This window comes from Protopterus annectens, chromosome 1.part1, assembly GCF_019279795.1.
Source record: "Protopterus annectens isolate FY-2018-M chromosome 1.part1, PAN1.0, whole genome shotgun sequence".
Taxonomy (NCBI): domain Eukaryota; kingdom Metazoa; phylum Chordata; order Ceratodontiformes; family Protopteridae; genus Protopterus; species Protopterus annectens.
In genome coordinates, this window is record NC_056726.1 from 1523031027 (window position 1) to 1523049475 (window position 18449).

Genomic DNA, 18449 nt, shown 5'->3' on the forward strand with positions numbered 1-18449 from the left:
GGGTCAGATCTACAACTATGTTAACATAATAGCAGGACTGACAGACAAGAAAGTGACTCATCTAGCATATTGTTTAGACTTCAATGGGGTCAGATCTACAACGATGTTAACATAATAGCAGGACTGACAGACAAGAAAGTGACTCATCTAGCATATTGTTTAGAGGTCAATGGGGTCAGATCTACAACAATGTTAACATAATAGCAGGACTGACAGACAAGAAAGTGACTCATCTAGCATATTGTTTAGAGGTCAATGGGGTCAGATCTACAACGATGTTAACATAATAGCAGGGCTGACAGACAAGAAAGTGGCTCATCTAGCATATTGTTTAGATGTCAATGGGGTCAGATCTACAACGATGTTAACATCATAGCAGGACTGACAGACAAGAAAGTGACTCATCTAGCATATTGTTTAGAGGTCAGTGGGGTCAGATCTACAACGATGTTAACATAATAGCAGGACTGACAGACAACAAAGTGACTCATCTAGCATATTGTTTAGAGGTCAATGGGGTCTGATCTACAACGATGTTAACATAATATCAGGACTGACAGACAAGAAAGTGACTCATCTAGCATATTGTTTAGAGGTTAATGGGGTCAGATCTACAACGATGTTAACATAATAGTAGGACTGACAGACAAGAAAGTGACTCCTCTAGCATATTGTTTAGAGGTCAATGGGGTCAGATCTACAACGATGTTAACATAATAGCAGGACTGACAGACAAGAAAGTGACTCATCTAGCATATTGTTTAGAGGTCAATGGGGTCAGATCTACAACGATGTTAACATAATAGCAGGGCTGACAAACAAGAAAGTGACTCATCTAGCATATTGTTTAGAGGTCAGTAGGGTCAGATCTACAACGATGTTAACATAATAGCAGGACTGACAGACAAGAAAGTGACTCATCTAGCATATTGTTTAGAGGTTAATGGGGTCAGATCTACAACAATGTTAACATAATAGCAAGACTGACAGACAGGAAAGTGACTCATCTAGCATATTGTTTAGAGATCAGTGGGGTCAGATATACAACAATGTAAACATAATAGCAGGACTGACAGACAAGAAAGTGACTCATCTAGCATATTGTTTAGAGGTCAATGGGGTCAGATCTACAACGATGTTAACATAATAGCAGGACTGACAGACAAGAAAGAGATTCATCTACCATATTGTTTAGAGGTCAATGGGGTCAGATCTACAACGATGTTAACATAATAGCAGGACTGACAGACAAGAAAGTGACTCATCTAGCATATTGTTTAGAGGTTAATGGGGTCAGATCTACAACTATGTTAACATAATAGCAGGACTGACAGACAAGAAAGTGACTCATCTAGCATATTGTTTACAGGTCAATGGGGTCAGATCTACAACGATGTTAACATAATAGCAGGACTGACAGATAAGAAAGTGACTCATCTAGCATATTGTTTAGAGGTCAATGGGGTCAGATCTACAACGATGTTAACATAATAGCAGGACTAACAGACAAGAAAGTGACTCATCTAGCATATTGTTTAGAGGTCAATGGGGTCAGATCTACAACGATGTTAACATAATAGCAGGGCTGACAGACAAGAAAGTGACTCATCTAGCATATTGTTTAGAGGTCAATGTAGTCAGATCTACAATGATGTTAACATAATAGCAGGACTGACAGACATAGGGGTTATTTTTGAGGTAAGAGACTTTGTAGACAAAGAAAGAGAGGAATTATTCCCTCCCCCCACTTCTAGCTCATATCCATGGTGGATGCCCATAACCAGGTAATGGTCACGCTGATACAGATAAGATGAACCACTGTATCACTGCTGTGAATATTTTAGAATATTTCATTTGTCAAAGTATTTCCATCATTGTTTAGACTAATGATGAAACATGCAAATTATTATTCCCGATTTGACCACTTTTGTGCACTCAGGTTTATAGGTTCATAGGTTCATAGGTTCATACTAGGCTATCTGCCCTGGGGCAATTATAAGCCTAGCCCGATTCTGTATGGCTTACGCCACCTTTTGATTTGAGTATGCTGTGCCCTTTTTAAGGTTTAGTTTACTGTGCCTCTGTCTAATAGTGACATGGGAGTAATCCCTGGGACAAACCTACGATCCCCCATCCACTTATTGAGATTCTTCTTGAAGAGATTCAGTGAGGTGCTCTGCCTCACATGAACTGGAATTCTATTCCAGAGCGAAGGGAGCCTCTGGGTTATGAACCTGTCCCTCCAGCAAGTTCTATTTATTTCTGTGCTGAGGTTCAAGTCCCTCGAGCATGTGCTCTAAGGGATTTAGATTTACTGAGGTGGAGCATGTCCATTAGTTCTGGATTTGACATAGCTTTGTATGTCAGGCATAGATCGCCTCGAAGTAGGCGGTATGCAACTGAGTAGAGCTGGAGTTTTTTTAACCGAGCAGCATATGGCATCTGTTTGAGACCCTTGATCCTCTTGGTGAGATACTTTTGGGGTCTTTCTAATTGCTGCAGGTGTCGGGTAAGGTACATCCCAAAAGGGGCATTGTATTCTATGATGGGCCTGATGAGGGATGAATAAAGGGGCACGATTACCTCTCTTGATCTAGATGTGAAACCCTTCGTGATGAGGTGGGCTATGTAGAAGGTCTTTCTAACCACTTTGGCAATGTGGTTTTCAAAGGAGAGATTGCTATCAACTTGGGTCCCCAGGTCCCTAATAACTTTCTCTGTACTTAATGGGTTTCCACTTATGTGGTAATTTGTGGGCACATTGTTTTTGCCAAAGGGTATGACTATACATTTTTTGGCATTTAGCTTTAAACCATGGTGCTGGCACCAGTTATCTGTCTCTGTGAGACCTTTTTGAAGGATGTTTGTGTCAGCTGGAGAGTTGATTATGGCGCCCAGTTTGCAGTCGTCTGTGAACTTGGTGAGCCATAGTCCTCCCACATTTGCCTGTACCTCGGAAAAGTATATACCGAACAAGAGTGGTCCCAGGACAGAACCCTGTGGGATGCCACTTGTGACCGGTTTCGAGTCTGACATGGCTCCAGCAACTCTCACTCTGTGGGTTCTGTCTTTGAGCCAGTTTGCAACCCATCTTGTGACATAGGGGTTCATATTTAAGCTGGATAGCTTATCTATGATGCCCGAGTGGGATATTGTGTCAAATGCCTTTGCAAGGTCCAGATAGGCTGTGTGGACTACCTTCCCTTCATCTATGGCTTTGGTGACTGTTTCAAAGAAGTCAACCAGGTTCAAAAGGCAGGATCTGCCCTTGACAAAGCCGAACTGGGTAGGATCTAGTGTCTGTAGGTCTCCAATGTCTTTGTTTATGAGCTCCATGATGATCCTCTCCATAGCCTTGCAGACTAAGCTAGTCAGGCTTATGGGGCGATAGTTTCCAGGGTCCTTAGAGGCTCCACCTTTGTGGAGTGGGACCACTGTTGCTGTACACCATTCCGTGGGCACATATCCTGTAGTGAGGCTGAGATTGTATAGTTGTTTTATTTGAGGGATTAGTTCCTCTAGTAGTTCATGTAGGATGCAACCTGGGACACCATCTGGTCCCATGGAAGCAGTGTTTTTTGCTTTGGAGGGGGCAGCCTTCACCTGAGCATCTGAGATGTTTGGGAGGCAGCCCTCTGCCGGGATAGATACTTGCTCTTTTGGGGGGTGGGGGTGGAGAAGTTGTCCCATTGGGCTACAGGTTGCGTGCTAATTTATGAGAACAATTTTAGACTACTGTCACAAGACTGGAGTAAGCAATAATGGGCAGAAGTGATGAGACATGAGACTGGAAAAATGTTGAAAATATTTTATTATTACCAAGTTTGCATCAGCAGATTGAGAGAGCAAACTGGAAAGTGAAATGTTTAGTGTGACAGAGAGGAAATACAATTTCTTGAGAGGAACATAGATGTTGTAGACAGCATGCTGGGTGTTATGCTATAACCAAAATCAAAAATGCTTTCTAATGAATTTGATGATAAAGAAAATGTGTATTACATGTTGTGGTCTGCTGTAATGGGACGGAAGATGGAGTCTGCGACTGTAACGGGAAGGAAGATGGAGTCTGCGACTGTAACGGGAGGGAAGATGGAGTCTGCAAGGGCATTAGTATCTGATACAAAACATAGACTATATGGACCAAGGTCCTTCTACTTGATCATATTTACTTGCTTGTTGTTTTATATATCTAAAAGGTGTATTCACATCACTGTAATTGTTTTCTACATAAAGCTAAAACTAAAATGTTCTGAGGTAAGGTGAATACCTGTGTTTACTTAGAATTGCAGGTATGTGTTCAGCTTTCAGTTGTACACTTTTTATTTACTGTGTAATGGGAATTTTTGTTTGAAACCTGTTCTGCAACAACATAGCATAAGACATTTTAATTAAGTAAAAACAAAAGTTAAGGCAAACTCAAACATTTCATCTATGTTTGCAACCCAATACAACCTCAGATATTACAAACCTAGTTTCAAGAACGTGATGTGTCTCATGTTAAACAGGGGCAGGAAAACACTTATTTTAACATCTATGGCCTAAAATGAGTATTAAAAGGTCCTTAATTATCTCCCATGTTACTTCTAAAGCAATCTGCAAATAATAGATAGTATTTAGGGTGTGTTTCATAGCTTGCTGCTTGAGCACTCCAGACGATTGCAAGATATATTACTTTCAGACTAAAACATTTCAAACTGGATGAGACAAAAGCATTTACCTTGTAAAGATCATTTTGGCCTTTAGGTAACATGAAATCACACATTTCTGATTATGTTTTAATCATATTTGTTTTCATTTTAAGGGGGAAAAAGGTGATGCAGGAGAAAAAGGAACACGGGGTTTGGCAGGCATTCCAGGTGCCAATGTAAGTACAGTTCATTAGCCACCTGCAGTGCAGGTGTTTGCAGTGTTTTTGTTATCGCCTCTGCAGTGTAGATGGAAATCTCTTAATGCTGATCAGGTTTCCTAATGTAGTCATGCTGTCTGCTTTAATGTTATGAGTTTGTAGTAATTTGTCGATAATGATTTCCTAATGATGTACAGTATATATCCGCATGTGTAGATGTGTGAGATAATGCTGTGTTCCCACAAGTTTGTGATGTAACAGGTTTGTAATATGTTGACTCTACTAGTATTAGAGCTGTAATAACAATTAAAATAGAAATTACAAGTAGCGCTGGCCATGGAAAGCTTTTGATAATGGGATGTAGTTTTATTTTACATAGGACTAGAGCGTGGCATGTATGTGCCATAACTAGCACTGTCTCCATGAATGTATACATACGTATGTATGTGTGTGTATATATATATATATATATATATATATATATGTATATATATATATATATATATATATATATATATATATATATATATATATATTTGTGTGTATATACACATTTATATGGATTCTTATGAGATGACTGAGTTTTCAGAAACTCGAAATTCATATGGTCGGGACCATATGTTAGAGTTTTTGAAAACTCAAAGATTCTGAATGGAAATCGCCATACAACACGGATCAGGAAATTTACCCTTTTCCTCACTGTAGTGTGATCTCGGAGTTGGTGTATATAATTTGCAGAGGGTATGGGGGCCGCAGGGGAGTGTAAAACAAGGTAGATTTTTGTGTTTTTTAATGATCGAGTTTTCCCCGACCATATGAATGTTGAGTTTCATCTGATAGAGATCCATGTATACATACATATATATATATATATATATATATATATATATATATATATATATATATTTTTTTTTTTCAGCTGCATGGCTTCTGAAAGCCCTTGACTTTTTTACTTTTTACTTTTTAACTCTTCGTGGATGAATTCGGGCCAAAAAAGCCAAAACCCACTAGCCATAGATATGCCATGCTTCAGACTTTTTGGACCTTGTTACTACAGTATAATTAGACTGCTTGGCTACATCAGTAAGTAATATTCAAGGACATCAGATAGGGTGATTGTAAAGTGTAGTCAAGCAATCCACTTATTCTGTACTGATGAGGTCTAACAAGCCCAAAACATGGTTTGCATGGCTAAGCTTAAAAAAGCACCAGTCATAAAAATAAACTGTGATTACAAATGCAGGCATCCACTGTGATTACAGAGAGATGTACATTTTGACAATAAATATGGCAGTACATTTTCACTACAAATGTGGTTTCTGTGATTACAAGCATAAGAGTACACTGTGTTTATAAACATGGACCTCCACTGCCCTTAGAAAATTTGAATTGCGATGTAATCACAAGAGCCAAAAAAACATTACACACACATAGATGTACACTTCATATCTGGTACATTATTTTATTTTTAGTATTAATAGCAGATTTATGCATGGTGGTAGTAGCATAGCTAGTGTGGGGTGAGAGGGGCAACTGCCCTGGGTGCAAACTGTTGGTGGCATCAGCTGATCCCGATCTCTCTTTAATGCAATATTGGCTTTTAAAAGAGGGTATTGTGTTTGCAGTCCGTGTGGTCTAAAATGTGACAACTGTTTGCTACAGTTTTTTTTTAAAGTAAAACTTCAGAGCTGTTGTGCTCCATTCAGACAAGGTATAAACTATAGCAATTTGTAGCAAACAATTTGCTACAGTGTAAAAAAAAAAAAAATATATATATATATATATATATATATATATATATATATATATATTTTTTTTTTTTTTTTTTTTTTTTTTTAATAAAATAAGCTGAAGGAGGGTTGGGGGAGGGCACAGAAATGGGACCTGAATGGCTATGGCAGGAGGGAGGTGGGGCATGCCATGCATCTGTCCATGTTGTTGGTGTGCCAGTAGAAGGAACAGCTATTTTTTTTTTTTTTTTTTTTTGCTGTTTAATGAAAGATCTGGGGGTGCAGATATAACTGTAATAAGTCACGCTAGTTAGGGTCTCAGTATATTTTAACACTTTTCTCACTTTTATGTAGTATATATAACTTGTGAAACTGAACTTCTGGTATCTTTAGTAGTAATACCATCTGTACTAGTGTCACTCAGAAGCAGCACAGTCGTTGGGTAGAGCAGTTTGCTTCTGATGGTATTGCTGACTTGTTATGCCAATCACTGTAATTTACTAACTCACATAAATAATGCTATATTACTATGTTAAATATTATATCTCCTGATTTTTTTATTCATAAACTTGCACTTTATGTGTAAATGTGAAGCATTTCATCCCAGATATCTAATAAATGTGGGGTTCTTAACCCAGTCTGAATTTCCAACTAAACTAAGGCAAAATAAAATAACTAGTTATTGTGGTACACTAGTTCATGACTAGTTATTGTGGTACATTAGTTCATGACTAGTTATTGTGGTACATTAGTTCATGACTAGTTATTGTGGTATAATGGGCATGTTTCTTTCAAACATAGAGGTATAGGTCCCTCATTTTAGTGGTTCACAAGCATTTGGGTCCTAGACTTTTGCATTCTATAGCTCACAGCGTAAGACCTGTTATCCTTAATTAACTGGCTGACAAGCATGGGGCTCAGTTCCATCGGTTCATTGCCTCACATAGTCCTGAGTTTCATGTTTCTCACATCTAGGCTTTGTGACTGTGGTCCAGTGCCAAAGTAGCAAGAGGTCTCTTGCTGTTGACTCATTGTCTCACATGCTTGGGGTCAACTTGGACCTCTGACTTTCAGGCATTATGATTTAGTACCTTCACACCAGTGGGTCACAACAGTAGGGTGTGTAGTTCCCATAAAAGCAATGGCTTTTGAATATTGGGCTATATTGCTTCATGTTGACCGGTTCATAAACATGCAGCCTTGTCCCCCTCACTGGTGCAGCAGAATAGCATCCCTATTTTCTGGGCAGAGAGACACGCTGTCCTAGATTTAATGGCATGCAAATTTAGGGCCCCTGGTATCCTCATTTCAGTTGTTTTTAAGCTTGTGTGCCTCATGTATTATCAGTACATAGGCTCATAGGAGGTTACTAGGCTAACAGACCTACAGCCCTTACAAGACTAGTCATGTTTATCCAAAGTTGCCCATTTGTCAATGGTTAGGTGAGTGAGGTTCACAGCGTTAAGGGTCCATGGTAGCTAATACTGACTTCCTCTGTCCAGGAGGTTCATTTTGTTTATAAATATGACTTCTAGTGCATTAGGGTGACGATGCAAATGCCTGGTCCCTTACGTTTGGAGAGTCACATTCATGGGTCCCCCTTGATTCAGTTTTTCTCCATGGCTTTAAGCATGCTTTGCATCAGTGGATCTGTGAAAGGGGCCTGGTGCCTTTTTTCAATGATTCTGAAGCATGGCAGTGTTAAGTGTCACTTCTTCAGTGGTTGTGGTGTGTGGGGGGGGGCCATTGTCACCTATATTCATTTCCTTAAGGACAGGGACCATAGTGATTTATACGTTTGCTCAATATTTTTGTACAGGATTCAGTCTGATGTAGTTTACAGTGATGAAAGACTTAACCAAGGACAGATGTTGCAGTAGTCCATGAGAAATGCTTGCAGCCTTTTGCTTATACTGAAGTTTTGAAGAAGAAAACAAATTGCCATTTGGATAATGTTCAAACAGTTGTTCATGTGACATTTGAAGTTTACACAACACATGATCACACCCAACTGCTGCACCCATATGTCATCAATGTGTGTTTAATGAACTGTGTGCCTTTAACGCCTCCATCTAAGGCAAATATTTAGGTGTGGGTAGTGGTATGAATACCATATTGGCTGTAAATATCTCCAGCAGGAAAACATGTTTAAGTAAATTATGTATTTTCTTAATAACCAATGGGTCTTATTGTTTATATCTCTATAGTGTGTGTGTATGTGTGTGTGTGTGTGTGTGTGTGTGTGTGTGTGTGTGTGTGTGTGTGTGTGTGTGTGTGTGTGTGTGTGTGTGTTTCTGCTGTTTTTAATTTCTTCAAGTCTTTTGGGTTTCTAATACCATGATGGGAATGGACCCCATTCCTAAGTCAAAGTACAGTTAAAGTTCATGAAATTAGTATTGTTTCAATCTTTGATGTTAGCCAAAAATGCTCTTCACAGCATCCGCAATGTGCCCAGTAATGACTCCTTCTGCAATTTGTATGGTGTTACATGAATTGGTAACATATCTAAATACGAGTGTAAATTCTTTTTTATAAGACCCATTGCTCCTACTACTATTGGAACTGTCTGGGTATCTTTCTTCCACATGACTCTCGTTTCTGCCTGCAGATCCAGGTTTTTTATGTTTGTGTCTCTCTGTATGCAACACACTGTATTCACTAGGTGTGGCGATTTCAATGATCAATGCTACTTGTGTCTTCTTTTCTTGGACCACTGTATCCTGTTTTCTAGCATCTATCTTTTGAACTGTTGGTATTGGGTGATCCCATGTGATATAAACTTCATCATTTTCTATGATTCTTTGTGGATCATGTTTCTAGTGTTTTTCAGCCACTTTGATACCATAATGTTTGCAAATCCCCAATGCAACAGTCTCGCCACATTATTATGTCTTTCAGTATACAGTCCCCCTGACATTAGTGCGTCACAACCAGCAACAAGATGTGTGACTGTTTCCAGTTCGGTTTTACAAAACCTACATATGTCTGTTTCTCCCACATGTTCAATGGACTTTGTAAATCAGTGTGACATAGCCCACTATCTTGGGATGCCAATATCAACCTTTCAATTCTTGATGTGAATTCACCTCTCCTTAACCATTTCTGCATTTGTTCTTGATTAACATAAGGCTCTTCCAGAAGTTTTCTATACTTGCAATTATATTAATGTTTTTTCCACATTTCTTGCCTTCTCATCTGGTCCTTCACCTTATATTCTTTCTTTTGTTTTTTAGCACATTCAGTTGCTTCCTGGTTTTTACCTACTTCTGGTTTGATTTCCAGTCCGGCTTGATGTCGATATGCTTCTGCTAAATTCAGCAGAGATTTCATCTTAGATTTATTCTCCTCATGTTTCAAAACATTCGCTACTTTTTGATCATGTGAGGTCAGTAGATATGTGTGGAGTCCCACAATTGCAGATCTATACATGTAATCAATTTCAAGGAGGCCCATCCCTCCTTTGGAACAGGGAATATATAATCTTGGTATGCACTGAATTTTATAAATCATTTGGTGAGCATGAAGCCTCCTTCTTGTTTTAATATCTAGTCTATCCAACACTTTTTGGGGCCAGTCAATCACTCCAAAACTATAAGTTAGGACAGGAAGAGCAAACTGATTTATGGCTTGGATCTTGTTCCTAGATGTCAATGCTGTTTTCAGGATTAATTTAAGTCTTCTAACTTACTCCTTACTAAGCTTTATTCACATTTGTATGTTTTATTGCTGATCCTTCATCAATTCCCAAGTATTTATACACCCCATCTTGCTCAAGTTCTTTTATATCACATTCTTGTCCCAAACTGATGTTTTCCTGCTTTAATGGTTGCTTTTGCACATTTATCAAGACCAAATGACATTCCAATATCATTTGAAAAAGTTTTGACAACCTGCAGCTGTGCTTTCAGTTCCTCATCTGATGAGCTACAGTTTTAAATCATCGACAAAGAGAAGATGAAAAGTCATTAGACTTTGTTGTTTTCTAGAAGCCAAATTGTAGCCATGGCCTAAGCTGTTAAGTAAACAGCTTAATGGCTTAATGGCAAGGCAGAATAGCAACGGTGACAGAGAGTCATCCTGGAATATCCCCCTTCGAATTTTTATCACTGGGATAATAATCTGTCCTTTATCATGGCTTAATTCCAAAGTGGTCTGCTATTGTTTCATGGTTACTGTAATGTAGACAATCAGTGTAGGGTGTACCTTATACATTTTTAAGCACTCTTTTATCCATGAATGTGAGATACTATCAAATGCTTTTTTGTAGTCACTCCATGCCATACTTAGATTCTTCCCCTTCTTACAGTTCTCCACTATAACTTTAACAACAAATGATTATTTGTTCCATATGACTTTCTTTTATTGCCCTTTTGTTCTACTGCCATAATTGAGTTTTCTTCTAAATTACTATAAACTCTTCTGGCGTCAATTTTCATGTATAGTTTATACATTGTTGGAAGACAAGATATTGGTCTATAATTTTTAGGTTAGCTTGCAGGTTCAGTAGGAGCATTGTTTTTCCTATTGTTAACCAGTGTGGTGTGTTTTCAGGGTGCACATATAAATAGTTCTTACTCATGGCTAAATCCTCCTGCAAAGAAGTTAAAACTTTAAGCCAAAAGTTAGGTATTGCATTTGAGCCTGTTTTTCCTGTTAGAGGCTTTTCTCAAGTTTGCCTCAATCTCTTTGGCTGTTACTTCATCCCATTTCATATCCTGTACCTTTAAACTTCTTATTCTTTCTTTTACTTCTTCTATCCATTTAACATCTTTGTTATGTTCCACAGGATCTTCATATTTACTTCTCCAAAATGTATCTACTTCCTCTTTTTTTTGTGGTCTTTCAGTTCCTTTTACCTTATTTCCCAATTCTCTATAAAACTTTTTTGGGTCATCAATAAATTGCTTATTTTGTGCTTTTCCCTTATATTTATCTTCGTATCTTCTAAGTCTTTCTGCCTGTTTTTTTTTAGTTTGCTATCTCCAAAACTGCTTAATAGATTGTGATCTGTTCCAATACCACCCATTGCTTTTATCACATCTATCTTTCTAAGTATTTTTGTTGATCTGTTCCCTCTTCTATAATCTTCTAACAATGATACTTCTTGTCTAAGTTGCTTTATAGTTTTCTCTATTCGATATTTCCATGATAGTATTCGCTGTTGCCCCCTCCTTTCCCTCGCTACCCTGTGTTCCTGTGGTAGAATTTTATCAGTTATTAATTTAGCAGCACAGTAATATATCCTGTTTACTTCTGTTAATCACATGGATCTCTATGGACCATCCTAATTACTGTGTTCATTTGTTTTATCAAGCTTCTGACTTTTGGGGTTTTATTAACCTTCTGCAGTCTATTTCTCTCATTGATCTTGATATATCTGTCTTTGTCTATTAAATCAATCTACTCTTCTCTTAATGCATTTTCTTCCAAACTAAGGGCACATCCATTGCTTTCCGTTTCCTATGGGCATTCTATAGAAAGTTTAATAATGTCTTCCTTTGGCGCATTCTCTTCAATTTCATCCTGTGTCATCTGTTGTTCTGTCATATGGGAACTCACTGGCCTGTCACTCCTCAACATTAACTGCATCAGAGTTTAAACCATTTCCTGTTTATTTTCTTGCTGTCCAGCTTCAAGTGAATGTTTTTACTGGTTTCCTGTGGAAGGCTCCAAAATATCTTGATATGGCACCTGACCTGTTACTTTTTGTTACACTGGTTTCCCCTTAATTTGGATGTCCATTGCGGTATCCTATTGTGGTGCTTTCTGAATTAGATTTTCTACACTGAATCCTTCTCTTTGCAGCTGTTCCATAAACTCAATTTTTATTTCTTTAACTTCTCCATTACTAATCTCTTTTCTACTTTTCCTCTTTGTCTTCTTATGTTTTGCATTGTAAACTTTTCCATGTTCAGATTCCTTTTCCTGTATTTCTCTTCAGATATATTTGGTGCTGCTCTTTTTGTATTGGTTAGTGTTGCTTTCTCCTTTGTATAAATATTACAGCATATTAAATCTCTTTTCCTTTCCCATGTCCATATTTCTTCTTCACGTCTTCTGATCTTCTTGCTTTTCCTTATTCTGAGGACTCACTCCATCATGCTGTGATATAGTCTGTCTTAGACCTTCTACATTAAATCCTTCACTTCGCACTCCTTAACTTCAACTTCTGTGTTACTAATCTTCTTTTCTACATTAAATCTTTGTGCTTTTAATCTTTTTATTGTGAAGTTTTCCATATCTGGATGTCTTTGCCTGTATTTTTCTTTGAATATCTTTGACACTGCCTTGTCTGTATTAGTTAATTTGGCTTCCTCCTTTGCATAAACATTGCACCGTATCAAATCCTTCTTCCTTACCCGTGTCCGTATTTCTGTTTTATATTTTTCTCCAGGTTTTGTTGTTTATATTTTCTTGCTTCCTCTGATGCTTCTTTTTCCAAACAGATTCATAGGTTCATAGGTCATAGGTTCATAGGTTCATAGGTTCATAGGTCACATGTTCATAGGTTCATAGGTGTGTACTAGGCTAATGACCCTGGAGCCTTTACAAGCCTAGTCCATAGGATTACCCTGGCATTATGCCCAGGAGTGGCCTTTGGTCAACTGGTGTCCTAGGCAAAAGGGCTCCACGGCGCCCCACCACCACACCACCCAGTGCCCCCATCCTGGTTTACCTCCATTAAATACTGAAAAAGTGCCCCTGTTAAAGCGGCACCCTAGGTGACCACCTAGTTGACCTATGCCTAAGGCCGGCTATGATAGTGCCACCCGATCTTAGTTCCCAGTGCCTCTGTTGAGTAGAGCCACTGGAGTGATCCCCGGGGTGAATTTTCTATTTCACATCCACTCATCAAGATTTCTGTTGAAGAGGGCCAATGAGGTGCTCTGTTTGACATGTATGGGAAGTCTATTCTATAGCATGGGCAGTCTCTGGGTTATGAACTTGTCCCTCCAGCTTGTTCTGTTGATTGTGGTAATGAGGTTAAGGTCTCTGGAGTGTGTGGTGCAGAGGGATTGGGATTTCTTTAGATGTAGCATTTCTAACAGAGCTGGGTCAGACACAGCTTTATAAGTCAAGCAGAGATCACCTCTAAGTAGGCAATATGAGACAAAGAACAGTTGGAGTTTTTTGAGTCTGTCCATATAGGATAAGTGCTTAAGGCCTAGGGTCCTCTTTGTGAAGTACTTTTGCAACCTCTCCAGTTGTTGCAGGTGTCTAGTGAGGTACATGCCAAATGAGGCATTGTACTCGATGATTGGCCTAATGAGAGAAGAGTAGAGGAAGACAATGACCTCTTTCTTCCTGGATGCAAAATCCTTAGTAATGAGATGTGCCACATAGAAGGACTTTCTGACCACAGTGGCAGTGTGGTGTTTATTAGAAGCTTCTGACAGTTTTTCCTGTGGAAGTATTTTCCTTTCCTCTAATTTCTTTTGATTTAGTACTTCCAGGGAATGGGGCTGATTACTTTGGTTAGGTGACTCACAGTCATAAAGGCCCTAGTTGTAGCACTCCAGGACTTCATGAGATGTTGGGACTAAGTTCCTTACACTGAGTGGCCCATGAACACATTAAGGCCTAGTTCCCCTTAGCTGTTTCTGTTGCAGTAATGTGGGCTTAGTGTGCTTGACTCAGTGACTGAAATGGGGTAGAATACTTAGATCTTTCAGTTTTGGGGAATCAAAAACATTGAGGTTGTAGTGCCCCACATTTTGTGGCTCACAGTTATGAGGGCTTCGTTAAACCAGGGTGGACTGCAATGTCCTTAGTGTCTGAGTTACTGAGTCTTAGTTTCAGTGAGTTCTTAAACATGGTATGTAATTTTGTGGTTTGTATGCATGCCCAGAAGTTGCACCATGCCATTTCTTGTGTATGACTGTTCAGTGTACCTGCAAACTCAGCAGTATGGCTCCTGTAAGGATTAAGGGGAGCTGAAAGGTTAGTGAAAGCATTTTGGTACACTAAACCTGCTGCATTAAGAATACAATGCATTTGTCAGATTTTTTTATTTCATTCATTTTCACTTACTTAGGTAGACCCACTAAAGTCAAGTGCCTCTTTCTATGACCAGTCAAGAAGGAATATCTGGTTAATTGTGGTGTGATATTGTTATGACTTAGATTAAAACAAATATCAGCTAAAACCTCAAATGTTCTGGGCTGGTATTAACGAACTTCTCCATCCAGGCCATTCCGCCACTCCTACCCCATCAGCTGCCCTTGATAAATCCCCTGTAGAAATTGCAAACAGCTTCAACTCCTTCTTTACTGAAACTATCCAGTCTCTAGCTACCCATCTCACTCCATTGGACACAGACACCAGCTCTGGCACATCTAGCCCTGATCCACCCAGCAGCCAACCCACCTTTACCTTTCAAACCGTGCCTACCAACCTGATCTGGACCTTACTCAAAAAGCTAAAACATACTACACTAGCTGCCGACCACCTCCCAAGCTGAATATCTTCAAAAATCAGCTGATGCCATAGCACTTCCCATTTTTATTCTGATCAAAAGCTCCATCTCAGAAGGATCCATCCCAGAAATATGGAAAATATCATGTTATACCTCTCCATTAAGGAGGAAGTTCCACAGAATTATCTAACTTTAGACCTACAGCCATTCTTTCACCACTAGCTAAAATCATGGAAAGATGCATACACAAACAAATCATGCACTTTCTTATTCAAAATGGAAAGCTCACCGACTCTCAGCATGGCTTTAGGCCATTCCACTGTACCACAACGGTTCTTCTATCTTTCTCTAATGTCATCAATCTTCATCGTAACAACAACAAACTATCTTCAGCACTCTTCCTAGATCTCTCAAAAGCTTTCGATATGGTCAGCCATCAGCTTCTGCTCAATACCCTACAAGCCATCGGTTTAGACCAACATGCAATACAATGGTTTCACTCCTACCTAAATGGTAGACAGCAGGCTGTCTTATGGCAGAGTAAGCTGTCATCCCAACTTCCTCTAACCCTAGGTGTCCCACTAGGGTCCATACTAGGTCCCCTTCTTTTCTCTGTCTTTATCAATGATCTGCACACCACCATCCCAGGAGCCACTTGCATTCAATATGCAGATGACTCAATGCTGACATGCTCCGCCTCCTCTCCTACACAACTTCTAACCCTCACCCAGACCACCTGGCTAACTAATCGCCGCCTGCTTCTAAATCCTAACAAAACCAAGCTACTACTTTTCTCCCCGAACCAATAGAATTTCTCCTCCTTCCTTCAACATCAAATCTAGCAATGACACCATTATCTCTCCTGATGACCATACAAAGCTTCTAGGTGTAATAATAGACAACAACCTTAAATTTGATAAACATGTCAATCACACCATTAAGTCCATCAACAAAACACTTGTCTCCCTATACAGAACCAAACCTTTCCTCACTCCCCCTAGCTAGGGTAGCTATTGCACAATCACATCTCTTCTCTACCCTTATGTATGCCTCTCCTGTACTCACCAACCTATCCAAAAGTGATCTCAACAAATTATCAGGATGTTACAATCATATAGCCAGATTTGCTACTGGCATGGTTTTTAGGACCCACCATTGCCAGAACCTCAAAGCACTAGGATGGCTAGAGTATCCTACCCTTCTACAGTTCAACCAGCTTATAGTAGTGCATAAAATACTCCATCAACCTGATAACACCCCTGCCCTCAAAAATATTCTCACCCCTCATTGTGCCCCCAGGTCATTATGCTAAGCTGACAAACTAATGATACTGACCCAAAAATGCAACAACTCTGCAGGTGATGCTATATTTGCCAACTCAACTGGCAAAATCGGGAATCTACTCCCTACCATCATTACCAAGGAAACCTCAGTACCCCTATTTAAAAGAGAACTCAGAAAATAGCTCACATCTCATTGGCTGTGGTCTTGTTCTAAACCTGACTAATAACTTCACTAATACGTCTCGCTACCCAACCTGCTGTTTAGCCAAGTATCTATGTCTCATAGCATTTGAATGTCTAAGCATTGTGAATTATGAGATCTGATTGTATTCTATGTTCACATTTTTTGATACGTCTCTGCCAATCAGATGTAAGTCTGCACGTTGTGTATATTGATATCTGCCTGTATTCTTTGTCTATATTTTCCTAAACATGCCTGCCTGAGTTTATCACTCAGTGATGTATGTACTGTCTCTTTTTTGGTATGTGGAGCTTTTCTCCACGGGCCTCCACTGAAAATGGACATATATCCAGCTGGACTATCCCAGTCAACAAATGTAAAATAAATAAATAAATAAATAAATAAAACAACTTGCAAGTGGACATTGAAGGAATCCAAGGCAAAACCACAGGATTCAGCTTTTTCATAGCTCATAGTCATCTCTGTGTTAGACCATCATACATGGCTTTATGGTGCTGTGAGTTTGTTAGTTTGGGGTACAAAAGTATAGATAATCTCTATGCCACAAGATTTATGGCAAAGTGGTCAAAAAGCAGTGGGGTACTCTATACTTGTTATAGGGTATGAAGAAGTTATTTTCTTAGGGTATTCCTTTGCTTATTTTATTAAAATGCTATCTATGCATTGGAATTCTAATTACACTCTCAGCATGTGTACTAGTAATGTGGAATATACTGCATTGCTTTATACCAATTTGTGAGAGATGCGTTACAAGATTTACATTTGACACTACTCATTCTTATATTCCTGGTGAGTTATGTCAAAACATGTGCCATATTGTAAAATATCTCTGTCATTCTGTATTTATTAGTTTGTTTGTTTTTTTTATTTTTTTGTACTTTTGGTCAGCCGGGTAGGTGGGCCAGTCTAAAGACTATTATTAGCCATAACACAGCAGAGGATGGGAGATATGTGAAACGTTATTGACAAATTAAGTAGAATATGTCTGTGTTATACTACATTGAGCACTAGCCAAGGGCAGCATATAAAGCTTTATTATACATTACACCATGGTCCCCCATTAATATTCCAAAACGTGCACGCTGATTGGCCAGCGTGCACATTGTAAATCGACTTATACTAATGGAAAAAGGTCCTGTCACCCGGACTTTTTCCATTAGTATAAGTCTCTTTTAAAATGCTGTCTCGCTATGTTAAAAGAGTTTAACATAGTGACACAGGTTTAAAAAAAGCAACGGAGATCTCCATTGCTTTTTTTAAAGCTGTCTTGCTATGTTAAACTCCTTTAACATAGCGAGACAGGTTAAAAAAAAAAAGCAACGGAGAAAGCAAGATCTCCGTTGCTTTTTACTGTTTCGCTATGTTAAATCGGTTTAACATAGCGAGACAGCTTTAAAATAAGCAACGGAAATCTCCGTTGCTTATTTTAAAGCTGTCTCACTATGTTAAACCCATTTAACATAGCGAAACAGTAAAAAGCAACGGAGATCTTGCTTTCTCCGTTGCTTTTGGCCACAGCTCTGATGTACTGCGTAGGCATGCGCAGTACATCAGAACTGCCACGGATACCAGCCAGCTGCGGAAGGGCAGCAAAGAGGCATTACACAATGCCATTATTTAAGAAAAGTAATTATTTCTTTTCTTAAATAATGTCATAGTATAATAGCAATAACCCACTTCTGGGTGTGGGTAATGCGGGATTTACCCACGGGACCAAACCACGCCAACCCTGGGTAAATCCCGCATTACCCACATCCAGGCGTGGGTTATTGCTATATTACATGACCCATGTGACTGTGCTCTACATTACATGGTCCATGGCTCATATGGCTATGTGTTACAGTGATACCTTATATCATGTGATTCTGACTCATATGATTTTGCACGTACAGTGTTGCACTGTATGTCATGATCTCTGACTCAAATGGCTGTATGGTGCAATGATGCAGTGCATCTCATGACTCTGACTTAT

General features: G+C 39.0%; 1 protein-coding gene across 5 annotated transcripts in view; it reads left to right on the forward strand.

Moving 5' to 3' along the window:
* The window catches only part of COL16A1 (collagen type XVI alpha 1 chain), a 3146845-nt gene that overhangs the window by 1526560 nt on the left and 1601836 nt on the right, over positions 1–18449 (forward strand). For all 5 annotated transcript variants that reach the window (XM_044082765.1, XM_044082783.1, XM_044082773.1 and 2 more), the window contains exon 17: positions 4802–4864. In XM_044082765.1, coding sequence (XP_043938700.1) covers positions 4802–4864 — 63 coding nt within the window. The remainder of the gene's footprint in view (positions 1–4801; positions 4865–18449) is intronic.